The sequence below is a fragment of the Parambassis ranga genome, chromosome 14 (assembly GCF_900634625.1).
Source record: "Parambassis ranga chromosome 14, fParRan2.1, whole genome shotgun sequence".
NCBI lineage: Eukaryota > Metazoa > Chordata > Actinopteri > Ambassidae > Parambassis > Parambassis ranga.
Window position 1 is genome coordinate 13,084,846 of NC_041034.1, and position 26,355 is coordinate 13,111,200.

The 26,355-nt window shown below is 40.0% G+C and overlaps 4 protein-coding genes across 6 annotated transcripts; 2 read left to right on the plus strand and 2 right to left on the minus strand.

Moving 5' to 3' along the window:
• Positions 1 to 129: 129 nt before the first annotated feature.
• On the minus strand, positions 130 to 13,554 carry LOC114446186 (forkhead box protein O1-A-like). The gene is made up of 4 exons (XM_028421663.1): positions 12,766 to 13,554; positions 3,865 to 4,056; positions 2,546 to 3,744; positions 130 to 2,479 (listed from the first exon to the last, which is right to left on the minus strand). Exons 1-3 carry the CDS (start codon positions 13,354 to 13,356, stop codon positions 2,569 to 2,571), a joined length of 1,959 nt encoding a protein of 652 aa, XP_028277464.1. The 5' UTR covers positions 13,357 to 13,554; the 3' UTR covers positions 130 to 2,479; positions 2,546 to 2,568.
• A 1,238-nt stretch (positions 13,555 to 14,792) lies between these two features.
• mrps31 (mitochondrial ribosomal protein S31) lies at positions 14,793 to 17,609 on the minus strand. Its single transcript, XM_028421625.1, has 7 exons — positions 17,422 to 17,609; positions 16,603 to 17,049; positions 16,314 to 16,475; positions 16,058 to 16,195; positions 15,895 to 15,971; positions 15,555 to 15,695; positions 14,793 to 15,427 (listed from the first exon to the last, which is right to left on the minus strand). Exons 1-7 carry the CDS (start codon positions 17,532 to 17,534, stop codon positions 15,201 to 15,203), a joined length of 1,305 nt encoding a protein of 434 aa, XP_028277426.1. The 5' UTR covers positions 17,535 to 17,609; the 3' UTR covers positions 14,793 to 15,200.
• Positions 17,610 to 17,842: 233 nt separating this feature from the next.
• taf6 (TAF6 RNA polymerase II, TATA box binding protein (TBP)-associated factor) lies at positions 17,843 to 22,990 on the plus strand. Of its 2 annotated transcripts, XM_028421317.1 has the most exons (15): positions 17,843 to 18,048; positions 19,404 to 19,561; positions 19,689 to 19,775; positions 19,870 to 20,023; positions 20,113 to 20,169; positions 20,254 to 20,373; positions 20,470 to 20,591; positions 20,792 to 20,869; positions 20,961 to 21,062; positions 21,152 to 21,334; positions 21,501 to 21,575; positions 21,653 to 21,778; positions 21,869 to 22,042; positions 22,124 to 22,315; positions 22,582 to 22,990. In XM_028421317.1, exons 2-15 carry the CDS (start codon positions 19,406 to 19,408, stop codon positions 22,873 to 22,875), a joined length of 1,920 nt encoding a protein of 639 aa, XP_028277118.1. In that variant the 5' UTR covers positions 17,843 to 18,048; positions 19,404 to 19,405; the 3' UTR covers positions 22,876 to 22,990. The 2 variants fall into 2 exon arrangements, with proteins under 2 accessions (XP_028277118.1, XP_028277117.1); XM_028421316.1 differs by having other exon boundaries at positions 20,254 to 20,591.
• A 728-nt stretch (positions 22,991 to 23,718) lies between these two features.
• On the plus strand, positions 23,719 to 26,084 carry sat2b (spermidine/spermine N1-acetyltransferase family member 2b). Of its 2 annotated transcripts, XM_028421623.1 has the most exons (7): positions 23,841 to 23,926; positions 24,097 to 24,148; positions 24,674 to 24,719; positions 24,988 to 25,071; positions 25,495 to 25,596; positions 25,703 to 25,743; positions 25,819 to 26,084. In XM_028421623.1, the coding sequence occupies exons 3-7, from the start codon at positions 24,704 to 24,706 to the stop codon at positions 25,996 to 25,998; spliced, it is 423 nt and encodes a 140-aa protein (XP_028277424.1). In that variant the 5' UTR covers positions 23,841 to 23,926; positions 24,097 to 24,148; positions 24,674 to 24,703; the 3' UTR covers positions 25,999 to 26,084. The 2 variants fall into 2 exon arrangements, with proteins under 2 accessions (XP_028277423.1, XP_028277424.1); XM_028421622.1 differs by lacking the exon at positions 24,674 to 24,719 and having other exon boundaries at positions 23,719 to 23,926.
• The last annotated feature ends 271 nt before the right edge of the window (positions 26,085 to 26,355 follow it).

Below are 26,355 nucleotides of genomic sequence, written 5' to 3' on the forward strand. Positions count from 1 at the left end.
ATGTGTGCCTAATCCCTGCTTCAGGTGTCAAATAGCAGGGATTAAAAATCATAAATGTAATCAATATCTTCAGGATTCACATACGAAACATTTTAACCTTCAGTGAAAAATAAATCTGACACACAATAATGATATGAATACTTTTCTTCCTTTTATTAAATTGGTTACATAGAAAAAAAACTGCATTTTGGTTTTAAAACACCTGGATGTGGTTGTCAAAGACAAAAATGAGATAATTTACAAAATATTACATACAGTGTGTGTGTATTACAAGTGTATTTTTCAGGCTCTAACAAAATCTCATTTGTGTAAGGCAACTATATTGAAATGGTCCCATCACATATTTGTTTGATAATATTTAAGTCGTATCATCTATGCAACTTCATAACTGTCTTTACATGTCACAGGACTTTATTACATATTTATTTTAAACATTACATTCGATTTTTAAACTATATTTTACAAGCTGTTACTTAACATTTAATATAATAGCTATAACCCTTATGCACACAGATAACGCCTATCACTGAGAAGGTCCAAATTTGATCAAATATGAAAAACAGAAACCAAAATATGTACAAAAAAAAATGTCCATTCATTACACACTAAGGAAAACGGCAGGACAATATCCCTTAAACGCTTAAGAGGTAAAACATTTTGAGGTACAAGTGTTTATATATTAATTGATATAGTTTGGACTGAGATGTGTAAACTACAGAATTATACATACAGTAATATATTTCAGTACAATGAGAAGTCATTTACTGTGAGGCGCTGTAGTCACAGTGAATTGGCACCCTTTCTTTAAAACATATTTAGCCAAAGTCTTTGGTACATAACAACTGTAGCTGTTTCGAGGTAATTAGCAAGCTAAGACCAGCCAGTTTGATCAGCCTCTACATCCAAATCTGCTCTTAGTCACGATGTTTACATGCGCACTAATATATTATAGAAATTTGATGTATGTATGTGTAAGTGTAGCACATTCATTTGGATTGACTTTGTTCCAAATGGAGAATTTTCTGAATAACAGAATAAGAGATTTATAGAAACCCTAAAGACTTTGTGCATATAAAGCTAGTCAACATTTCATGTTAACATTTTATACTTTAAAATGAATGTAATCCTAGACCAGATTTATGAAGTCTATACAGAAAACTATTGACTATTACTGTATTACAACATTAACATAAAATAGAGGGCACAAATTCTCATGGACTGAGACTGAGATTGACTTAATAGTTTAGGCAACATCTCTAATGTATCTATAATTTCCTTCTTTAATATCACTTTGAGGTAAAGGGGGAAAACTTCTATGCAATAGATTTTTGTACACAGAATCTGCACACGTTTTATGTGCTTACAGAGTACAAAGCAAGAATCAAAGAGCCACAGTAAAAACATAAATAAATACAGTTAATGAAAGGTGAACAAAGCAAGAGATTCAGGGTCTGTAATGACACTTAATAGTGAGGAGATAGAGCTTGGGGTGTAGCATTTGACAAGACTGTACCATGACATCTGTCTACAATCATTTAAGCTGTGTGCATAGAAACCTGTTATCATATAATCTATTATGGGGTGTTGTATAGATGTACAAATAACCCTGTACACATCTGGCTACCACACTGCATATTTAAAAATGTGTCACTACGCAGATGATACTCCGGTTTACCTGTCAGTTAAGCCTAAGAGTCCCAGAAGGTGGTCAAGCCCTGACCTACACCCCTGTCAGCTAATCAGATCAGCCTTAAAACAAAAGGTAACCCTGCCAATGCTTATTGCCCGCACCAGTCTCTGTTCATCGTTTTTATTATTCAAATTTTTAACTGATGATATATACATCCACTGTAACATAAACACAATAGTTTTAGCTTGCTTGATAACATCAATAACAAGTCATGGGTTTCCTGTATTGTGTAATATTTGCTGCATGTTTGTTCCTCTCTCTCTCTCTCCTTCATCCTCTGTGTCCTGTCTACCTCTTCTTCTCCACCTCTACCCAGCCGACTGTCAGCAGGAAGGTTCTCCCTTATGAGCTGGGTCCTGTTAAAAGGGTGTTCATCCCTGCGACTGTTGCTCCTAAGGGGGTCCAGGCTCTAGGTTTCTGTAAAACGCCTTGATACAATTCTAAATGTAAAAAGCACTATATAATTGAAATTGAATTGAATTTAACTAAATTTCAGTTTTGGCCTAATGTCACACTAACTGAATATTATATATTATGAAACTCTTATGTCCTTCATTGTGCAATCTAAAAATGTTCCAAATAGTGAACAAGGCTCCTTCACTGGTGCAGGCTGATATCTTTGCCTGTAAAAATGAGTTTGTGTCCATCTGTAAATACACAGTAATACTTGATACAGCTACATTTTTCAAAATAACTTTCAGTCTCTGTGGAAACTGATGACGATGGCTTTCTTTTGATGTATCCACTTTCTGAATGAAGGCTAGCAGTGGAGTGATGATGGAGGAAAACCTGTGATGAGAATGAGAGGATGCTTTATTTGTTTCATTGCATACAGTTATAGTTTGCCAGACTCACCTGTGTGTGATCTCCCTGCCATCCTAGCCTGACACCCAGCTGTGTGTGGTTGTTTTGACCCTCTGAGAAAACCCATGAGGTCCAGCTGCGGGGTCAAAATTAAAGTCCAGCGCCCCATCCATGAGGGTATCATGAAGGACAGACTCCAGGTCACATTCGAGCCTTTCGATGGACACACTGTCCAGGTCACTGGGAAGCCGCTCCTGGTGATAGCCATGTTGTTGTACTGGGTGCAGTTCCCTGTAGCTGCTGTAGTTTGCAGAGACATCATTAGTGTGTGCTGGTTGTCCATGGATCAGCTGCATGCTTGTTCTCAGACCGGACATTCGAGGAGGCACCCCTGATAGGTTAGTGAGACTAGTCAGTGGTATCATGTTACAGCTATTCAAGTCTCGAGAGGCAGCAGCACCCTGGATATGAATAGGCTGTGGATTTACATGAGGAACTGGATGACTCTGAGGAGGAGTCATCATTTTCACTCCATTATGAACCCCCACATGTCTCTGGCTACTGTAAGTGGGCATTAAGCGGTTTCCCCTCCCAACCTCAGACACCAGTGTATCCCTAGAGGGCCTCATCTCCCTGCTGGTCTCTGCATCTGCAGTGAGCAGCTCTTTCAGGAGACCGGCTGGGCAGATATACTGGTTCTCATAAGCCCCAAAGCCCGGCTTGGTCTCTGGAAGTGTCTGCATGGGAACAGGGGACAGGGAGTTCATCCTCACCTGCCCATACATGCATTTATGGTAATCCTGCTGTTGACGTTGGGTCAGGCCAGTAGAGCTGTAGGGACTACTCTGGAGCATGGCACCATTTGGGGAATGTGAGGAGTCAGAGCTGAGCTGGGGGGCTTTAGGTGACAGCAGGTTCAGGTTATCCAGCAGGTTTTCCATGATGTTTTCTGAGCCCCGTTGGCCCATAGATCCAGCCACCTTGGACAGGCTAGGAAGGTTGGAGGGTATCTTGGGCCCTGTTGCTCCAGGATACATAATGTGTCCATCAGACTCCCCCAGGTCATCCTGTTCAGAGGGGAAAGGTGAACGACGACCACTCAGAGTGCTGGCATCAGAGCTGGTGCGTGTCCTAAAGGAGCTCCATGCTTCTAAGTCCTCTGTGCTGTGAGAGTGTGGGCTTCCCAGCCAGTTGGAGTACTGGGAACTAGGGCTGCCTCCTCCTCCCTCAACACCTTCCTGTAGAGACATCTAGAGACAGAAAAAACTTCTATAAAACTTTCCATAAAATGAGAGACTCTAGACTCAGAAGAATAGAACAATGCATTTTAATTATGGCAGCATATTATATATAAATAAAAAGAACTGTACCTTTTTCTTTGTAGCTCTTCCTCTGCTCTTGATAAACTTATTGTTGTTGTCCATGGAGGCAGCTCTGCGTCGAGGTGACTTTCCATTCTTTCCTCCGTCAGGGTTCAGCATCCACCAGGAGCTTTTTCCTGTTCCCTCATTCTGTACACGCACAAAGCGGCTGTGCAGCGAGAGGTTGTGTCTGATGGAGTTCTAAAGGGAAAAAGAAGGGAATAATGTGGGATAATTTATGATATATCAATGTGTAATGTGAAGTCAAGGTCTAGGACTTTCTGCCCCAAAAATGTGAGTGTTACCTGGGTGTACAGTTTCTGTAACTGAACTAAAAATTTCTATTTCTGTTTATTTGCTTTAAAGCTGCTCCTCTTGGGGTGAAAAGTCCTACAGTGCATTAGAATGATCATTTTTGATGATTTATACCAAGATCTTTCTGCACAGTGCTGTCCCACCATTTTAGCAGCACCTCACGGCTGAAAAAAGCCCAACAAAATAGAGAATCCGAAAGGTGGTTCATTTTATATTCTGAATTACATTTTACAGAAATAATCACAGTCTCTTTGCTGCCAAACTCACTTTGGTTTTAACCAACCTTCCCGCTTTTTTGTATGTGGTCAGAATTCTCCTTGTCCTCACATGTATGCACATAAAGCCTCATTCAGTCCATCTTCTCTAATTCTATGTTATGAGGCCAAAAAAAGATGCAGAGGCACCTTGTGAAGTAATTCTCACAGGAAAAATATGACAGAAAGGTGATCATACAGGACACAGATATACTGTACAGCATGGTCTCTTGTAAAAAAAAATGGTACAGCACAAGATATACCAGCAGGGACTTTCCCCTAAATACCCATGTGAACAAAAAGCAGCTCCCAGCAGTTAGTAAAGCCAGATGTCCCCAACCACAAGACTGAACAGGGATACACAAAGCAAGGAGATAAAGACACTCACATTCAAAACAATACATGGATTGTCTGAGAGAGTCTCTGAAATGTTGGTCTTGGGTTGAGATTAGGATTTTTGGCACAATTATGACTCATATTACTATGACAGAATAATTTGGTTTGCTGCAATGTATTTTAAGAATATCACAACTTTTTACTAGAAAACATATGCAGAAAAAAAGATGGTTCATTAAATGTCACTGACAGAAAACATTAACTCAGAATAAACTTTGTACTATATTTGGTCTTATATGCATCAAACGGTACATTAACCTAAAAGGAAGGCAGATTTTTACTAAAAAGGAAAGTAGGGGGAGGTTACAGAGTTCGAAAGCAAAGATGGGGAGGGTGACAGAGGGAGATGTTTTTGCCGGCAGAGCTGGGGTCAGTGGGTTCACTGTGTGCTGAGCACAACCTCCTTAGCTGGCGCTGACAGAGACATGCAAGCAGGTTGGCTTGGAAAGGAGCAGAGAGAGGAGGAGCAGCATCAAAAGTGATGAGTAGGGTTGGACATTATATGTGACACAACATAACAGCTCCCCGACTACTTAAACCCACCACCTGAACCTGACTCCACCCTTCTTTTCCACTGACTTTAAATAACGCTTCGTGTGTCAGAGGACACCCTACACATGCAGACTGAAGATACTTGGGTGGAGTTAGCACTCTTTGCAGAGACAGAGAAACATGTTCTGTTCAACCTGACACATCTCATTCATGACCTTTCCTCTCCTTCTTACATGAGTTCTGTAAGACAGGATATGAGTCATTAGCAGATGACCTGATATATAGCAGAGAGCTGCACACAGAAACAACTTTTATTCCAGTAACAAAAAGACGCACATGCTGGAGATCACCGCTGATATGCAAATGTCTACTGCCTCCGATTAACACCTACAAAAGCTCATACACTGCATGACTGGGCCCTGGAAAAGGCCATTCTCTCCTCAGACTGGGATAATCCTCGTCTGAGACAGACCACACCTCAGCCAAAAGAGAACAAAAGACATCCAGACACTAAAGACACCAATTCAGGAGGTACCCCAACTCACACATCATTTCACTGAGAGCCTGATCCAAGTGTACGCAACTTCATTGTTGCTAAACTTTTATAAAGTGAGTTGTTGTTGCTCTCACTTTCAAATGGTAAAATCTGTAGCTGCATGACAGCTCAGCTGAATGTTAAGAAATCTGTTCGTTCTACTGACTGAAGGAAGTTCCCAAGCACAGATGATGGAGTCTTAGGAATGACATCAATGCTTAAGTTAATTAAGACTGGTGATTCAGACTTAAACATTATAAAAAAGTAATATATTGCTGCCATTTGCTACTCTTGTATTTCATCTTGCATTGTTGGAGCTCATGATATTTGAATGTCAAGGTCACATAGGACTGAGTCAGCTGATGAAAGAGCGCCTGACATGAGGATGGACTAACTTCTGACAAAATCTATTTTCAGGTTACCCTCACAAATTCCTCATTATGAAGTGTGCTGAAAATGCAGTGCAGGACAAAGAAGTTCTCAGGTGCTTAGTAGCATTATGGTCCATCAATAACTTTTTAAATGTCCCAAAAATCATCTGTGATCAATATAAAGAGAGGTTGTCGCAGCATGAAACGACTCCTCCTACCGGACTTCAAAACAATTGACGCAGCTGCTGTTTCTTGTGTACTGAAGCATGAGGCTTGCAGTAACGGTCACAGCATAAGTAAACAAACAGGGACCAGTTGCAGGAACAGGTGCAGCCACAGTGAAAGTGGCCTCGCTCGATGGTCTAAACAGTTTACATACAGCACCAGACACAACCACAGACAGGACACAAGAGCTCCCAGGAGGCCAACTGCTGGAGAACAGCTGCTGCTCAAAACTGATAATGATGTGAACTGATGTTTAGTTAGTGATTAAAAAAAATCAGGACGAACAAAATCTATCCCCAAATTTGCATCTACTGCATGTAGAGGCCCCACGTGAAATGAAAGTTTACACTTACAGGCTATCGAGAGGAGCATGTATATGGAGGTTTTAGGTGAAACTAACATTCATGTGGATGTTGACAACGATAGTCTTAAGTCCGCCTTTATTTCACTTTTTGACTCAATTGGCTTCTCTCAAAAAGTAGACAGACTGGCCCACCATTTTAATCACACCCTTGATATGAAATGAATGATTAAAAACTGAAGACTTCTTTGTACTACCCCTGAAACCTCTCCTGTCTCCATAATAATACTTGAATTTACAATACCTCACCTAATAGCACATGGAAAAAAATTTAAAAAATATTTTCAACAGATGTCTGATGATGCTGTATTCAAATTTACGGAAGGAATCCCCTCACTATTCCCCATAGGGCCATTTACCACCATAACAGAGGGCAGAGAACTACATTTTACTTCAGCAGAGGTTATTTATCTTGCTTAGAGTACTTGACTAGTGTTGCCACTCTGAAAAAGAGGGTCACAAATCCTAGGGGGGCAGCTCCATGGTATAATTTACAAATCTTGGCTGTGAAGCAGACATCATGAAAGAAGGAGAGTATTACTCTGCATTTCGCCATACCTGGAAAGCCCTCTGTAAGGCCACAACAGCTTAGTTCATCATTGGATGTAGAGGAAAATATGAACCATCCCTGCTTTCTTCTCAGCACTGTAGCTAGGCTGATGAAGAGTCACAGCTCCAGCGAGCTGTGCATTCTTCGGCTCTGAGTAGTGACGTTTCCATGAGTTTCAAACTCTTAAACAAACTCTTCCAATTACTGCGGTGGGTAAACTGGGATCTTAGGACACGTCTTCTAGTCCACCTCTGGAGATCATAGTTCACCTGTTTTAGCTTTTATTTCATTGGCTCCTAGTAAAATCCAGAATAGAATAATGATCTTAATCTTAATCTGAATATTGCATAATTCTCTGCTCTCAAAGTGCTTGTGAATCCCAGATTTAAGCACCTCCCCTGTGGAACCAACCTCCAATTTGGGTTCAGGAGGCAGACACCACATCTAGTAGTCGTAGCTTTTTTTTTTAGACAAAAGCGGGGAAACATGCAAAACTACTGTGTGTGTTTGAATATCACACTGCCAGTGAAATAAGGAAGTATGTCAATCTTAGCTGCCAGTGACCACAGAGGTCAGATTGGTGGCAAAATCCTTATTCAGTGCTGGCAGTGTCCTTAGGAATCTGGGAAACACATGGAAATAAATGGACTTCTGCTGACTGTACATCTAAAAAAATCATGATGTTATTTATACTTATAAATAAAGAAGCTTCTGTGTTTCTGTGTCAATGGCTGCTTGACCAGCTTTCATGCATATAAACTTTTTTGAGTTTGCAGTTTGAATTGCTTTCTGCTGGCACCACACTACAAATCATTCAGATATATAGTGTAAATAAGAGAATAAGAAAGTAGTGCACTTGCAGAGATTACAGTAAAAGGACAAGCCACTTCCTGACAGCGTCTTCCTGTGCACCCCTCCCCCTATACTCTTCTGACCTAGGACGCCAAATCGAAAATGCGAGCGTGGGACTTAAGTTTTCTGTTGCAGAATGATTAAAAAAAAAAAGGCGAGCTGCAGATGATGAAGAAGAATAGAAGTGCTGCAGTGCATTGTGGAAAGCATGTCGCCTCTTCATGGCTCCAGGCACAATGCAGGCTACTTCATTAACACAAGAGCATCGAACAGACTGACCTACTTCTCCAATGGCTTCAAAGTAGGACTATGAGGAGCTTTGTGTTAGTGGCTCAGATAAACAAGGAGGAGGAAAATGAGAATAGTTAAACATTAAACACACACACACAAACACACACAAATCTTAAATATTAAGACAGTGATTTGAAACTTGACCTTTAATCTTATAATCCTTCTCAACCACAGTCTTGAGAGTGGCACACATTCTTTGGACACTTTGGATAAAAAGGTCAATTTGGATTTTTTTACTGGATTGGACAGTAATCCCACTTACATCTGAAGCTTTCTGCCTTTTTTTCCACACCATATTTCTTCGACTTTCTTAGCCCACCCTGCCTGTTTTTTTTTTTAATTTTGCATAATGGATTTGAGGCCAACTTATTTTTGTGAACATAATATAGAGGGGGATAATTATCCTGCACAGGCTTGAGGACAATGCAAAGATCTACATGCCACAGATTCCACAGACTCACACGTGTAGACAGCAGCAGACTGTACACAGGCCTCAGCCTCCAGCCAGCCAGTCAGCTGATGGCTCCCCCTCCTTCCCTTGAGCCACCGTCACTCCTCTTTGAAAGCCCCTGCCCCAAGCCTCTCTTTCTTTATGGGGTTACTTGAAGCTTTTAGTGGGGCCTCTTAAGTTCAGGGCAGCCCTCCCTTTTTAACCTTGTGATCCCAAGACAAATAGCTGGCAGTTATTCAGGGTTTTTTCTTCTTCTTGGCTTCTTTTAGCATCAGTTGTCTCCTTTTATGCCTGTGTCCTTAAACTGAGTTCATAAACTAAATACTAAAAAAAACCTTTGTTCATCATGTTTTTGATGTTGTAGGAAAATTACAACACTGTGGATGAAAAATCAAGTGTCAAAAGTTGCATTTATCTCTGTGGCCTCTGGGGGCTGGCTCCAAAGTTAAGTCAATCCCGGTAGACCTACAGAAATGAGGGAGAATTGTTCTACAACTTGTGAATAACTTGTTTTAAATCAATTAAAACTTTATATAATTAAGGTTACGACTGCGCAGACCACAAGCTCCCTGCTTTTGCAAATACCATCAGCTCCACTTTGTCAGTATTTGGATTAACCAGGAGTTGTCAGCATTGTGGTTATAGACATTTCATCTTTTTTTTTTAGACACCAACTGTATTTAAAGACTTCTGTTTCATAATGGTGATAACTGGGTCACTGGGGGATTGTTTTCATTGCAGTACCATGGATGGACACTTAACCAAAATGGCACCATTTCATGTCATCATTCTCTCTTTTTTTAATCCTATATTTTAAGTAAGCTCCTTCCATTGGACCAGTATGGGATTTAATTTTGAGAAAAAATGTTTTTGAGCCCAGACAAACTGTTCAGTCATCATAAATGATGTGTTAGCACTGACAGAATTGACCTATCACTTGGCTGCAGTGCTCTGCAGATGATTTGTAGCTAAAATTGTGCACAACCAGAGAAATCTGATGAATCGTAAAAAGCGTGAGACTTACTTTTTTTATTATGAAGTAGTGGCCGAGTAGTGTGTTGATCTGAGCTGAGAGGTTTTTTCCACTGTGTAACTCCTGAATAAATACATTCAGTGTTGTCTGTCTTTAGTTTCCACAGCAAGTGCATGAAAACAGTGTAGGGGCCCTTTTGACACCCATGCCAGATGATACTGTAAGATAAACAAAGCTTCACAAAAGGCAGTCATTGGACACAGTGGTGAAGACTGACTCCAAAGCTGTGCTGCTATTCATCCACAAAGCAGTGGATACCACAAACTGTCTTATATCTGAAAGATAAACTGAAGTTTTCAACAATGAACTAATCTCACATTCAAAATGCTCTTGTTTCCTGTTCCATTATTTAATGTCACAGTTCACTGAGAAAAACAGTAGCAGTACCAGTAAGATGGTAAAGTACGTTGCTTGCTGCACCAACCACCCAATACCCCAGGGGGACCTGTTCCCCCAGTTGACAGGGGCCCTTCTCTCAAATCATGGTCACTAAGCTGTCACACCATTTTTAGAAGAAAAATAAAAGAATGAAGAAAGAGACAGGAAGCTGTGGAAGGCAGCAGCAGCTTCGCCCTCGTCCTGCCCCTCCACCCATCTCCAGTTTTCTGTAGAGCAGAATAATCACTGTGGTTCAAATCCAACGCCCTCCACCCACCATGAGGTCCCACGGCTTATCTTTATCTGTCACTACAATTAGTGATGCATGTGGCCTCAATACACAGGCCAGGATATGATGCAAAATAAAATAATAATAAACAGAACGATGATTTAGTTCCATATGGAGCAGCAATGCTGATATGGAATAAAATTGATCAGATCCATACATGGCCTCGCCGACTGACTGCTCCTTTTTTTTTTTCCAGCCCCGGCCTTTCGTGTTATGCAGGGTGGGGATGTTAACACATGGCACTGTTTTCCATCCACTAGGCAGGAAATGCATCATAGTTCATTGTGGGGGGACCGTCGTGTTTTTTTAACAGGAAAGTGTAAAAATAACTATTAGGCAGCCGTTCCAAGAGCCATCAGGCATGCCAACATTTAGGAATGCAGAGGTCGAAGCAAAGTTGTGTTGATTTTATATAAAAGATAAACAGGCTGGAGCTTTTGTTCTTGGTAAAAATTCATCAGGAACTTGTTGCCTACAATGAAGAGTGGCCACAGCTGCAACATCATTTAATTTTATTTAAAAATGGCTTCCCAAATGGCAAGAAAAATGAGTTATTATGAGATTATGAAACAAAAGTTGAAGTGGAAGATCAAGTGTCTGGCCTGCTGATGTTCAACTGCTGCCAATATAGGAGAAGAAATAGTGCCTGGGTCTTAAACTGCACTTATTATGAAAAGCCTTCCTTCCTTAGCTCCACTTAAAAGAGCCCAAAACACCTTCAGCAAAAGGCCTGAGAGAGGGCACAGGAAGAAGCGATAGGATAAAGAGCAGAGATCCCTTTCTCCAAGCTGTAGCATCCGCTGAGGAAACTCTAGAAGACAGGGACACAAAGATATGAGCGCACAACTCAGGAATGGAGGATGTTTGACGTGGTTCCCAGCATCCCCCCCTTTTCCCACCCCCTTCCACTCCGACACACTCCCCAACACTGATTTAGCTGTTTGTGTCGCCTCCTGTTATTGTTGTGGGGACTTCTGAACAGTTTACTCCACGCTGCTTCCCTTTAAAAAAATGTCTTCATTCCCACTAAACACTGCACCTACATTCAAGAGAATGTCGACACAGAGCCTTTGGGCATAAGCTGTGATCAAGCGTTTCACGTGGGGGTTTTAAACAATGGGAACTATATTTGATAGAGGTTTCCCAAAGGCATTTCCTGACAACTTTGAAATGATGTCTCATGAGGATGCAGGGGTTACAGGAAGGCCTGCAAAGCTGAAATATAAATTGGAATGTGCAGATTCTGTTAACGACCACATGTCTGCTTGTGACAATTTGCGTTAAAGCACATCCCTCTCCTCATTCAGGGTTTGCTCAACAAAGCAGGGTTAATAACAGATAGTACCTGTATGGGATGTTTACAGGCTACCAGGCCGTCTGCTGTATGTTTGCTCACTGAGAAAGCAGAAAGGTGTGTGCTCCCACCAAAGGAGGAAATCACTTCAACAATTCAAAAGTTACTGAGAAATGATCTTAAATCTATTGTGCTTACTTCAAAAAATACCTCATTTTTTAACAAAGAATACAATCCCTGTCTGATGGAGAGAGAAAAAATCATTATATTAAAAATATTCCTACGACTATTACTCACAATTACTTATCTTTACTTACAATTACAACAAAACGTTGTATTCTCTGCTTTCTTTGCATGGCTGCCACATTTGCACATGACAAGAGGCCAGGGGACAAGTAGCAAACAAACAGTAGTAGCCTACTATATTTCAAATTGCACTGTTCTTTGAATCATGCTGCATTGACCACAGTGGAGTGGGTGACTTTTTTTTTTACCTGGGATTTGTTGGCAGCTGCTATAAAATCAATTTGTGACTGAATATTCAGTGACAGTGATTTTCCTTTGTCTCAAAAAGACCCATTGTTCTTACATTTTGCTGTAATACCACTATGTGCTGCACAGGAGAACTGGACTTTCCCACTTACTGCAGACTGAAAACAGTGAAATACATCAATGCCCGGACGTGCTGCTAAATGCACCGAATGACACATTCAAAAGTTTATGAACTCTTGGTCTTAGTGTTGTTTGGTGTGCAAACCATCAGACCATCTCAGGTTCTACGAGCAAAGTGTCAATAATCCTTCACATGCAAGCAGACACTCACCTTCCAGCCCGCGGAGCTGTTGCTGTCTCCTTTGTCCTTGAAGTAAGGCACACTCTTGACCATCCAGTCGTAAATCTGAGACAGTGTCAGCCTCTTTTCAGGTGAGCTGTCTATCGCCTTAGTAATCAGGTCAGCGTAAGACATGTTCCCCCAGGCGTTACGGCGGGACGAGGTGCTCTTCCTCTGGCCGGAGCCTCCCAGCGGTGGGACACCAGGAGAGGGCACCTGTTGCTGGGGCGGCAGCTGCGCACCCGGGAGCAGCTGCTGCTGCTGCTGGTGGACGTGGTGATGGTGGTGCTGGTGATGCAGATGCACACAGTTTCCCTCCTGACACTGAAACACGCTGCAGGGCGGTTTCTGCTCCGCGTACTCTTCAAAGTCCTCTTCTAACAAGCCGAGGTTACTGATGAACTCGGGGTTTCCTCCGGGCTCTTGCTGCACAGACGGTGCCGGTGAGGATGTGTTGGAGCTGGCCGGGTCGAGGAGCTCCGGTCGGGGCAGAGGCCAGGTGCAGGACCGAGGGCGAGAGAGAGGCTCAAAGTCCGGGTCTATTTCGACCGGCTGTCCCTGTGGTGGTGGAACCTCGGCCATGTCTGAGTAAAAACCGGCACTCTGTCACATAAACCCTCACATAAAACTTAACAATAAACGATAACCGCACAGTTAACACGCAGATAAAATGCACCAGATACCAAAACTAAGCCGGATATGATTCAATCTAGAAGAGGTTTCGTTCTAGGTCTTCCCTGAAGTTCACACCATCCTGTATCGACTAGGTGCAAGTCTCGAGTGCCGCTGTCACTGACATATCAACAAGTAGTATGGAGTCCGATGCTGCGTTCAGGGCCCGCTCACAGGCTCCATCCTCTGAGCTTTAAACTTGACGGGGCAGTCAAGTGCTCTTTGTTTGGATAGCCTGCCAGTATGGGCCTTGTTTGAGTTAAAATATGTAACATTATTTGATTCTATTTCATTAATGATTTAATTCCATATTTAGTAACAAACTACTTTACTTAATGCGCACTCATTTATAAGTTATAAATAAACGTATAATCCTATCGTATATATACAGTATATAAAACAGTCAATATGAGCTGCGTCAGCATCACGTCTCATTCAATAGTGACTAAAACACTCTGATTATATTTTTTATATAATAAATACTTGGACGACACTTAAACGCACCACAGAAGCTGGGTAAGATAGACGCACCCTAGCGTATCTTCAGATAATACAACTGATCAACCTGTTTTCTATTGTAACGTGTTTTTAAAATACTTTAAAACTAGCAGTTTGAATATATTTTATTTTCAGTAGCGCCATGTAGACTAAGTGAGTATTTTCCACTCATCTTATTCGTTTTCAAAAACTTCCTTAAATATTTATGTCTAAAATGTCTTCACTTTGTTTAAATACATATACATACATACTGCAATATGTTATTAAACTGGAGATTAAACATTATTGATTGATGTCAAATTGTTTTATGTCTAATTTTATGTGGACCCACTGCTGCCATCTAGTGGGTTATAGTCACATTAGTTTAGGGCCAGGTGTCCTTCCACACCAACACACTTTTCTGTAGAAGTAAGGAAGTGTTGCCAACATGTTATCATGCCAATCATTCTGTTTATGGAGAAGTGAACAAAATGTGGAAATGAGGCACTCTGAAACATCAACCTATCATTTTCCACTTTCTCAAACAATAGATGGAGGAGGGTGTTTTTAGAACACCAGGAATCTGTGTGGCACATTGTTAAGTGGTTGTTTAACTTAACTAAAAGCACTTCCCCTGCAGAGGCTACAGGGTTCAAGGTCTAATCATGCTCCTACAGCAAACTCAATCTGAGACTCTCTTACTTGTTAGTCTAAGAAAACACCATTAATCATGATTGCAGGTGTTTGTATGACTTCTGACACGCAAAGGATGTCCGAAAAATATTTTGTTATTTTTGTATGCAGCTCAACAAACCATGATAGTTCATTGCTGTTTTTCAATACAACCATACTGCATGCACAACCAAACATGTGTTCATATTAATACTTTAATCAGTTAAACCAGCATAGGCAAATACCACTGTATTTACATGATTTAATACAACTTGTATGTCACAAATATTATTGCCTCTGTAGGACAACTTCTGGTAACAAGTTCAGGATCTCAGACACCGAGTTGTGATACTGCACTAGTGACGCATTATAGCCAGCTCCATTCCTGCAATAGTGTTAGTCTACACAGAAAAGGTGGCTGTTGTTGTTGCATTAGATGGATCTAGATAGAGAAATCTACACCATGTTTCTGCTAGAACATCTTAAGCTGTATTTTTATACAGGATCATGACTGAAAAGATTCGATTTTCAATTTTGTCTTGGTTTTGTATCCAAACCCATTAAATTTTTTGAAAACAAATGTAACAGTCTTGAGGTCAGTTTAGTCAACCATCTGCCTCTTTGAGGACTTCCTCTTTTTCATGGAAGTAGTCTTTAAACCAAAAAATGTGCTCCTTCTTCTGCTCCACAGTCAGGTAAGGGTTTCTGGACAGACCAGCCACCACAAGCTCCATGAAGTGACGCACTGGTCCCTTACGAGGGAAGCCATCCTCCAAGTGCTTCTCTAACAAGACATGCTCATGGAATGGGACACTAGCTTCCTCTTCAAGGCCTAAAATAAAACAAGAAAACACAATTGGTGTGTCCTTTAGCCAAAGTTTATATATATATATATATATAGTGAGAGAGAGAGAGAGAGAGATATATCAAGAAGTCAAAAACCTGCATTCAACACTCACCAATTTCATTATTGATGGGATACTGCCACAGTTTCCCCTCTTTGGTCCATTGGATCATTTCCTCAAACACATTGGGAGGCATTTGGTTGGTCACCTGAGACAACTCATTTGCAAACTCCACATCCCATAGAGTTGGTTGTGCTGAAAATATGACATGGGTGTTATGAGCAGATGAGGTTAAAACCAAAACTAACAGCATGACAACTCTCTGTGGCAATAATGACGCAGACTGTTACTGCCTAATATTTAATCAATTTGGGGAGATGGTCGCTAAACACCCCTATTAGCAAACCGAGATTATACATAACACAACATGTGAAAAAAATGAATTCATTTTTACCAACTGTGGATTCAACAACATCTTGATCAGTAGCACGGGAAAAGATGTTTAGTCTTTTCCCATGGAACAAGTTCCTCCTAAAAACAACACATAATAGCCAAATGTATCAATATATGAATATAAATATAGTCAAAAAATAATGAGTAATCTAATAAGTATTTACCTCCTATGAACACTATCTAGCTCAGCAGTGATTCCTCCTTCTTCTGTGTATCCTTTCCCATCATCATCAAACCGGATCTGATCGGATGACCCTTTTCGGAGGTGATACTTTCCTACTTTCATGTCAGCGATAATTACTCTGAGGAAATAAGATTGAATATTTATTGCAAGTTATTTAATCATTATTTAATAATACAGAAACCATGTTTGTCATTAGTGTGGATGCTGTGTGTTTGCCATGTATGTTGGAAACATACTCAAGGTTGTTCTCGTCTCCTTTCTTCTGAGCTTCAGTCATGGCCTTGCGCTGTCTCAGCTGCCTCAGCAGCTCAGACACGGCCTGGCTGGAGTTGGGAAGAGTGGCGGCAGCAGCAGATGCTGCTGAAACCAGTTCTGGATCCAATGTCTCACTAGAAACACTATTCAGAGAGAATACAATCATCAAATAAATTAAGACAATGAAATGTAAAGTAAGTAAAAAAAAGTAGAAGTAAGTACAGCTGTGACTGTGCGGAGGCAAGAGTTGCCATTTTGCAAATCTCTCACCTCTGTGATGATGCCTCCTCTGTAGCCTTCTGAAACATGCTGATAGTGCTCTCCATAGGTGGCTGTGTTTTATATTGTGTAGTTGAGTTATTATTTTTGTTCACCATCGAGGTTCTGAGCTTCCTTTTATTTGTAACTTCCACTTTCATGGCTCCAAGGAGCTCCAAGAGACTCTCCTTCCCACTCTTAACTGGATCAGCTTGTGTTGGATCTGCTGCAACCTGTTCGGCTTTAACATCCCTCTGCTGCTGTGTACGTCCATCCTCCGCCTTTAATACCACTGCCTCCTCCATTTCTTCAGCCATCTTTGCCTTTTCTGTAGGGCTGCCTGCTTCTTTATCGTTGTTAGTTTTGTCATCTTCACCAGAGGGGATCCCAATGTCTTTCTTTTCACAAACCCTGACAGAACTTGTGCTAAGAGGTGTTACTGCAACCCCATTTGCAGTCCTGTGGGACAAAGATAACAGTTACACATCATCATATATATTTGTAAAAATATGATTACGGTCAAAAATCAAATGAAAAAATATATAGCAGGGATTTAACATTTTAATTTAGTAATTAAGAACCACTCTAATTATTCATCTCTGCTGATATTGTACACTAAAATGTTATGTATGTTATGTTCTACAGTTGATAGGTAGTGGATGACACTAAATGTGTTTTATGAATGGAATTTCTCTCGTGTTACTATAAAAACGATGACTGAATGTCATGATGAAAATGTGCCAAGCAATCCAAAGGGTAGTTAAAACTTCACCTATGTTTAATCATGTGTCCAGTTATATCACCGCCGAAACTGACAGCACATAAACTCACCTGAAAATTGGAGCTGCCGCTTTGCCATATGTAACTGGTAGTGTACATGAATCATACACATTAACTGAGGAACACCGAGCCGCACACGCTGTCCTAAACAAAAACCTATACATTATTGCTATGTGATATGTCCTTCCACGTTACTGACATTTGTCGAGGATGCTACAACAATAAGGTACCCCCGGTAAACATGAGGATAACAATAGTTCCGCCCTCTGATAAGATACTAAGGGATATAGCAAAGAAAAAACGTTTTTGATTCCGTTATCAACTTTAAAATTTTAAATCGTTGAAACTGTAATTTTGACTTTAGAAACAGACATATACATTAAATAATATACAAACAACATGACCATTAAAAAAGCATGGGTGGCTTTCGGTTCCTAAATAGAGTCTCGCGATATCATAACCGGAACGTGAATCAAAATGGCGACGGAACTGAAGCGCTAATTCATGAACAGGATATCTAGCTGCAGTCCGTGAATTAGTTAGCTTTTTGAAACTGAGATATGGATATTCATATAGAAAAGATTGCTTTGAGAAATCATTATTGCAATAAATATTGATTGTTTTTATTCGTTCAAGTTTTTGCTCAGTCAGAGAAAGGAGAAGAGCAACTTCACCCAGGTAAAAACGTCAACGGAAGCTAAGTTATTAGCATGTCAGCTAACATACATCAAATTTAGCACAAGTGTTAGGATAATATTAAAGACGAATATAGTTGTCTGCAGTTGTCTGACATGGCGTTTTATTCAACGCTTAAGTTTTTGCATTTGGGTAAATATACTTTTAGTCTAAGTTGTACGTTGCTTGCTGCTACTCGGTTGTTGTTCCGTCATACTAGTTAACCCGCTCTCTGTGGAGCTCGTTGTGTTTGTTTATACTCAGGAAGTATACTAAAAGCACTTAAAACTATAACGCCCTTGTTCTTTTTTATGTTTCGTTATTTTGTAATGATATGTCACAGTGGGATCTGAGCACAGTGAACAAACGAGACTTTTCTTTATATATAAATTAATGTTGCTACGTAAAGTAGCTGTAACTCATAGTGGGGACATTTTTATACATGTATTATAAACACCGCGTTCACGGCGAATACTCTTCAGCCTCCTAAAATTGTGAAATCCGGTTTCAAAAACAATATGTTAATACTACTACGAGCGTTTCATAGATTTGTGTTTGTCGTTGTTGTGTTTCACATTTCTGTTGATATACCGGCGTTACCAGGGAGGGCGAGAATTATTTGATAGAGTAAAGTTGTTACTGAATCGTGGTTGAAATGTGACCCTTCTTTCGAGTATCTTATATTTAGTTTGATTGCCGTTGCTAGGCAATCAAACTCTTTTTCTTCTTCCGTAAGTTTTTTGGCGCAGCTTATCTTCAGCATACATTGACCGATTTCAGCCATTCAACTACAAAATGTTTATCTCACAGAGACCATTCTGGGTCAACTTCAAGTTTTTTTTCAAAAAATTATAATTTTTTTAAATATTAAGCAATTTCGGTGTCATTTTTAACATGGGAGTCTATGAGAGAGCCCTTCAACGAGGGTCATCTGCCACATGTATCTCTTCCTACAAATTTCAAGCTACAGACTCCATTTTAGTTTTAAAACGCTCATTAGATGCTGCTCTATCAAACTTGCATTCAGAATTTTCTGATTCCGAATCGTTTCTGCACACCAGGCTCTCAAAGTTGGAGTGGTTTTTGAGGTCTGCTCTGCTGTTACCATGGTGACAGACTGACACACAGAAGCATACAAAGCTCTGAATTGCTTTGATTCTCCAGCAATTCAGAGCAATCCTTCACATCAGCATTCATTCAGCTGCAGCAATCAAACTTGTTTGTAATAAGACATACACTTTGTTTTCATATATATATATGTATAATAGGGGGCTACAGCACGTTAAAAAATGTATTTTAAACCCAATTATGTCTATACCACTATGAGAGAATCACATTTACTTTGGTTTGTGTTTCAGCCATGGCAGAGGAACGTCGGCAGAAGCAGTGTTCGGTCGTCCTTCCCACCGAGTCGATGAAGGCCATGGCAGAGTCTGTGGGAGTTGGGCAGTTACAGGAGGAAAGCTGTGCGGCCCTGAGTGAAGAGGTCAGCTACAGAATAAAAGAAATCGCACAGGTAAGGCATTGGAGTATTTAAGCATATGGTTGACTGCAAAATGCTTTAAATATTTTAATGTTGTAGTCTTTTTTAAAAAATGTTGAATTATGTTGTTTAATGCATTTTAATTTTTCCTATAATCCAGGATGCTCTGAAATTCATGCATCATGGAAAGAGACGTAAACTAACCACCAGTGACATAGATAATGCTCTCAAACTTAAAAATGTGGAGGTAATGGAAAGCTTGCATACTTTAACTGTTGTTGCCCTTATATGTAATAGAAAAGGTAAAGCCTGATCTGTGTTGAAAATTTTTCTTGTTACAGCCCCTGTATGGGTTCCAGTCACAAGAGTTTATTCCTTTTCGTTTTGCGAGTGGTGGTGGAAGAGAGCTTCATTTCTATGAGGAAAAGGAAGTTGACCTCAGTGACATTATAAACACACCACTTCCCAGAGTTCCACTAGATGTGTCTCTCAAAGGTACTTAGATAATCACTATTACATCATTCTATTACATTTAATTGCATTGGATGATTATAGGCTTACACACTATGTTTGTCATTTTATAGCCCATTGGTTAAGTATTGAGGGTGTGCAGCCTTCTATCCCTGAAAATCCACCTCCAGGTATTTATTATGTATTATTTATATTAAATAAATAACAACAACTGTAGAAAAGAAGATATTTAAACTTTATGTGATACTTTTCAGCAACAAAAGAGCAACAAAAGACAGAATCAACAGAGCCCCTTAAAGTCGTCAAACCTGGTCAGGAGGAGGAAGGTGCTATTCAAGGCAAAAATCAGGGTGCAACAGCTCCTGATGGCAAAGGTCAGCATTCTGCTATGATTTATTATCCCTGGTGTTGTACACCTCTAATCCTTTATATTGAATCCTTTATCCCATGTCTGTATCCATCATTTTTAGGAAAGGAGAAGGGCCTAATTAAGTTGAAGCCTCGCAGCACTCACGAGCTTTCTGTGGAACAGCAACTGTATTATAAGGAAATCACAGAAGCATGTGTTGGCTCCTGTGAAGCTAAGAGAGCAGTAAGTGCTGCCTCTTTTGGTTTGTATGTAGTTTGGTTTTATAAGAAACACTTTGGCTTTTATTCTCAGGCATTTCAGTAAATTAATACAACTGGGGGAAATTTATTTAAAATGCTCTTACAGTTTTTTTGCAGTAGCTAGAAATGGCCCCTCTTTCATGTGACTGCTGTTTGAGATATATGTACTTTTGTGTCACACAGGAAGCGTTACAGAGTATTGCTACTGATCCTGGTCTGTATCAGATGCTTCCGAGGTTCAGCACTTTTATTTCTGAAGGGGTAAATATCTTTTCAACAAATGTTAAAATGTTTTGATATGCTCACATTTTTAAAAATAGTCTGCTGAAACTAACTTTATGTATCCTCAAAGGTTCGTGTTAATGTGGTGCAAAACAACCTGGCTCTACTCATATATCTTATGCGGATGGTCAAAGCTCTAATGGACAACCCCACTCTGTATTTGGAGAAATATGTGAGCAAAGACCCAACCAATAAAATGCCTGTCTGAAGGTTACAATCACAAAAAATATTTATGTATTATATATTTTTTTCTTTCTGTAGCTGCATGAGCTCATCCCAGCCGTGGTCACCTGTATTGTCAGTAAACAGCTCTGTTTGCGCCCAGATGTTGACAACCACTGGGCTTTACGGGACTTTGCTGCTCGACTTATGGCCCAGAGTTGTAAAACCTTCAGTACTACCACCAACAACATCCAGTCTCGTATCACCAAGACTTTTACCAAGGTGGGTTTTTGTAGTTTATATTTAAAGACTGTCTTTTTAGTTAGAAAAACCATACAAAATAACATACACTTCTTACATGTGGGATCTCTTTTTTCCTTTGCACAACTGTGTATATTTTACTAAACTAGACTGACAATTTTTTACTTTTATTTTTTGTGTCCCTCAGAGTTGGCTGGATGACAAAACCCAGTGGACAACACGGTATGGCTGCATAGCTGGGCTTGCTGAACTAGGAGCAGATGTAAGTTGGACGTTGTTGTCTCTGGTTGTCTTGCTTTTTCTGTTTTTATTTTAACCTACTACTTTTGTCTCCTGTAGGTGATTAAGACATTGATCCTTCCTCGGCTTACTGTAGAGGGTGCTCGCATCAAAGCAGTGATGGAAGGACCTGTGGTCTCTAATATTGATAAGATAGGAGCTGAACATGTTCAAAGCCTCTTACTGGTAATAACTAAAGTTCTATGAGTATTGTACATGTTAAAGCAGACACAAAGATGTACACAGTCATTGTAACCTTTCATTGCCTTTTCAAAGAAACATTGTGCCAGTGTTATTGCCAAGATACGACCTCAGCCTGACAACGTGGAGCAGTATCGGACTGACTATGGTTACCTCGGACCTATGCTTTGCTCCCATGTAATGAAGGCCAGGACTCAAGCGGCCCTACAAGCTCAGCAAGTCAACAGAACAACATTAACAATCACACAGGTACACTTAATACTGAATAACATTTTTATATACAAACGAATTTGAAGAAGCCTGTATAGTGACACATATTCTTCATTACAGCCTCGTCCAACCTTGTCAGTCTCACAAAGTGGGCTAAGCGGGTCGACAGGGCCTCGCACTCCAAGCATAATTAAAGTTCCAAGCTCCCTAACTTTAATGTCCCCACGACCTGGTACCCCATCACAGCCATCTCCGCCAGCAACAAAGTACATTGTCATGGCAACCAGTGCAGGAGCTGCCTCAACACAACAGGTATTTTTTTCTCATAAATATTGCTTTACAGCACCACCAATTTTGTTTCCGTTTTCCTAAACTTAGCTATTTGTGTTTTAAAAACAACCTTAAGAGTGTGTGCAAATCAGTGATTTCTTTTTTTAAATTGCAACAAACCTAGACTGACTACAAGGGGAGACACCAAGTTTGTTTTATTCAGTTGTAGAATATGATGACCTGTCACAGCTCTTGAACGTACCTTTTCTATTAAATGCCCACCTGGTATGTGTTTTTCTTCCTTTTAGGTTATCACACTCAGCTCCTCCCAATCGGCATCACCAGTTACTAGTACTGTTCCCAGTGCTACTTCCACCTCCCTCCAGCCCTTGGTAAAACTGGAGTCTGGCAGTGGCCCCGGCATGACAGCTTCACGGCCTCTGCAAAAATACATAGTCGTATCTCTGCCCTCATCTGCCTCTTCTTCTTTGGAGACCAAGAGTTCTGTGCTACCCTCCTCAATTTCTTCTACTTCATTGGATACAGGGATGAAGCTGGAACGCTCTGAGTCTCCAGGAGCGAGCACCCAGTCACCACACTGAGACTTGTATAGGTAGTGAAAATTCTTATGTTGGAAGAGCTAAAATTGTGTTTGGGCTGGACTTAAAGGGGGCAAACTCTGAAGTGATATGAAGAGGATAAACGGTCTTGACTGATAAAAAAGCAAATGTGACCCGACATTGTAAATATGTTAATGCCCAATGAAACCGTTCAATCTGTGAAATCTTCATCATTTCAGGTTCTAATCTTGTTGGGTGTTCTTTTTCTACCCTAAAATAAATCTGTTTTTGTATGAAATACTTCATCTCAGTGTGTTTTCTAGACCTTTGATTTTTAACTGAACACACCTAATATCTGCACATGCAGTGGAATCCACATTGGCATCAAACAGAGCCATAAATGCCTACCCAAAAATAGATACTGTTCTACTTAGGTCATATCAAATGAAAGCTCTTGACACAAGTTTGCCACTCTGCTCATAATGACACTCATGAAGTCATAGATAGGACAGATAAAAATGCTACCAAATAATTATAGGGAGCAAAAGGTGTGTTTTCTCTATTATGCAGAGGAATATCTATATGTCAATGAGAATTCTCAGTCGTCCAGGTCATTTTTTATTTTAGATCTTGAAGCAAGGAACAGAAGAAACCGCCTGGAGGGGCAGTGAAACATCTTTAAAAAACTCCAAGTCCAGTTGAGTCTCCCCAAGCTCTTGAATAGCTGTGCAGAAATACAAAATAAAACAACACACTACAAGGTCAGTATGTGATAATTTTGTGGATATTAATCTAAATAAAAAAAATATATTTATGCGGAGCAACTTTAAATGCTTTTAATTTGAAAGTAGAAGTAGTTGCAGACATATTTCCGGTCAAGTTTTCCATCAGAATTCTTTCAGGCTATAATGCCACCATTGACCGGCAGGTCCTGCCCCGTAAAAACTTTACTGTCTACGGTCTATTGCGTAGACGCGAACTTAAGTGTGGAAACAAACCCCAGCTGTTGTTGTTGCTGCAGCAGTTAGACATGAATTTCAAAATACGAGCGGCGACAAAAGAAGACTGCAAAGACATATCGCGGATGATAATGGTGAGCCGGTGCTAGTGCTAGCCTAGCCCAAGGCTAACTCACAGGTGCCTCACGGCGCTAAACGTAATATCTGTTCTCAGGCGTTTGTAACTACAGGTTTTAAATGTGCTCATTACATTTGTAAGGCCTGATATTTTCACATATAACCACAAAAAAACTTTTGTTTTCAGGAGTTGGCTGTTTATGAAAAAATGTCCGACCAAGTGAAGATATCCCATGAAGGTAATTTTACGGTAAACTGATACACTGTATGAGTACAACAAACTGAACAGACAGGCTGGTGTGTCAGTGCAGGAAGATGACAACATGAGGTGATGAGATCAATTTAATAGCTCTTAAAATGAGTCATCATGCACATTTCTTCGAAAGCAGCCATCATTGTTGCATGCACCCTGCGGAGTTATGCAATGACCTACAAAAATGTCTTCAACTACTCCTGCCTCCACTCATCTGTGCAATATCTGTTAATGTGTTAGTATGTTATCTTATTTTTTCCTGTATTGTATCTTTATTGGTAGTTATTTTTTTTATCTTAATCTTTTTTTACTATGGTTGTATCTGTTCTGTTGCAACAATGTAATTTCCCCATTGTGGGACCAATAAAGGTTTTCTTAATCTTAATGTTAATCTTAATTTAAAATGAGTACTATTTTCTTATGACTACAACATGTGGAGATGTTAAAAAGAGACAATTGACTTGTATTTCTTTGCCAGAAGGCGTTGACCTCTTTTTTTGTTGTGTCACAGTCGATGTCACAAAGATAAGCCCGATACAGTATGAATGAATCAACAGGTAGGTCCAATACGTAGTAGGCTACTCATGTAGCAATGCACCAGTGAGAGTGGGAAAGATGCAAGCTGGTACATGTTTGAAGGATTTAGGAAGGCGTTTTATATAAGTCTGCCTTAAGATATAGTTTTAAATAAATGAATAACATACGTAAATAACTGCAGGTATAATCCCTTCACGTCCTCTGATGCGTGCATTGTATACCGATATGTAAACAAATATTTTTCATGTGTCTTATGTGTGTATTTCTCTTTGTGTTACGGTACTTTAGAGCTGGAGCGTGATGGTTTCTGTCAGAACCCCTTCTTTGAATGCCTCGTTGCAGAAGTTCCTGAGGAGCATAAGTCTAATGAAGGTAAATGGTAGAATAATACCTTTTCAGTTGCACAAAGTTATTAAACGGTCATACAGATATTACTCTTTATTATCTAACAAATCATTGCTTGAGCACCACTTCATACATCATCACCTATTCTTTGTCTCTTCATCCTCACAGCGAGGTTTAGATTAGTTTGGTATTTATAGATACTAACCTATAATTAGTACAGAAATATAAGACTAAAGGGTGCAGCTGAGATCTCTGTATCCACACAGTCAGCGTTAGATTGATGCAATTGCAGTGTACCTCATGCTTTTAAACATTAACAGTCTCTGATTTAATATGTAGCTTAGTGACGAGCATGCCCATCCAAACAATTCATGACCAGTTATTTCACAATATAGTCATTTTTTTTCACTGCTGGCCTTTGTGATTGATTGCTTCTTTTTGTCCATAAAGGGTTTACAGTTGTTGGATATGCCTTTTACTTTTACACGTACAGCACATGGGAAGGGCGATCGGTCTATTTGGAGGACTTGTATGTGATGCAAGAGTTCAGAGGTACAATGAGAGTCATGCTTGCATATTTTTTTTAATCTAATAATTTAATTAGATAACTTGTTTTAATAAAGCTCCTAAAGAGTGTGTTTAATGATTCCTTCTATAGGAAATGGTATTGGGAAGGGTCTACTGAGCAAAGTTGCAGAGGTAAGACTTTTCAAAGTTCAGGTTTGTTGGGGTCATTTGTGCGACGTTAAGCATAAGACTGTCTTATTTGCTCAGGTGGGGAAACAGAAGCAATGTGTGCGACTACAGCTGTCTGTGTTGGACTGGAATACTACATCTCGAGACTTTTATGCTGCCAAAGGAGCTCAAGACCTCACTGCGAGTGAAGGCTGGCACTTCATACGATTTGATGGACAAAACCTGGACAATTTAGCAAATGAAGCTTGTAAAGATTAGGTTTTTCAAGAAAAAACATATCCTGCTGTGACAAATGTTGCTGTTCTCTGTCACCTTATACATTAATACAATTAAGCCTCAAATAAGCCATGGTTTCCACCTACCTTGTTTTTATTAATGTCTTATTTTGAAGCCAGGCACATTTCAGTGGGAATTCAAAATAGATCAACTGATCATAATAGGATAGATATCATAAAATTATATTTACCCATGACACTTCAGCCAGTCCAGCCCTAATATTAATATTATTATTAATCTAATCTGCTGGCCAGCTTCCCATCAGCACATCTGATTTGATTGTGCGACACCATTTCTTTCCAGTAGGTGGCATTTTCAACCAATATGTTGCTGAAGTAC

Bases quoted from the DNA above. Each gene is read 5' to 3' on its own strand.
- mrps31 (XM_028421625.1), bottom strand. From the start codon at position 17,534: ATGTATAGGTTTTTGTTTAGGACAGCGTGTGCGGCTCGGTGTTCCTCA. The intron at 17,050-17,421 runs GTGAGTTTATGT...TTTGTCCCACAG, and splicing joins GCGGCAGCTCCAATTTTCAG to GACTGCAAATGGGGTTGCAG. The intron at 15,428-15,554 runs GTGAGTGTTGAA...GTTTTATTTTAG, and splicing joins TCCCATCAATAATGAAATTG to GCCTTGAAGAGGAAGCTAGT.
- taf6 (XM_028421316.1), top strand. From the start codon at position 19,406: ATGGCAGAGGAACGTCGGCAGAAGCAGTGTTCGGTCGTCCTTCCCACC. The intron at 19,776-19,869 runs GTAATGGAAAGC...TTCTTGTTACAG, and splicing joins TCAAACTTAAAAATGTGGAG to CCCCTGTATGGGTTCCAGTC. The intron at 20,024-20,112 runs GTACTTAGATAA...GTCATTTTATAG, and splicing joins ACTAGATGTGTCTCTCAAAG to CCCATTGGTTAAGTATTGAG.
- LOC114446186 (XM_028421663.1), bottom strand. From the start codon at position 13,356: ATGGCCGAGGTTCCACCACCACAGGGACAGCCGGTCGAAATAGACCCG. The intron at 4,057-12,765 runs GTGAGTGTCTGC...TTTTCCCTTTAG, and splicing joins ACAGCTCCGCGGGCTGGAAG to AACTCCATCAGACACAACCT. The intron at 3,745-3,864 runs GTACAGTTCTTT...TTCTGTCTCTAG, and splicing joins GAAGAGCTACAAAGAAAAAG to ATGTCTCTACAGGAAGGTGT.
- sat2b (XM_028421622.1), top strand. From the start codon at position 23,864: ATGAATTTCAAAATACGAGCGGCGACAAAAGAAGACTGCAAAGACATA. The intron at 24,149-24,987 runs GTAATTTTACGG...ACGGTACTTTAG, and splicing joins AGTGAAGATATCCCATGAAG to AGCTGGAGCGTGATGGTTTC. The intron at 25,597-25,702 runs GTACAATGAGAG...TTCCTTCTATAG, and splicing joins TGTGATGCAAGAGTTCAGAG to GAAATGGTATTGGGAAGGGT.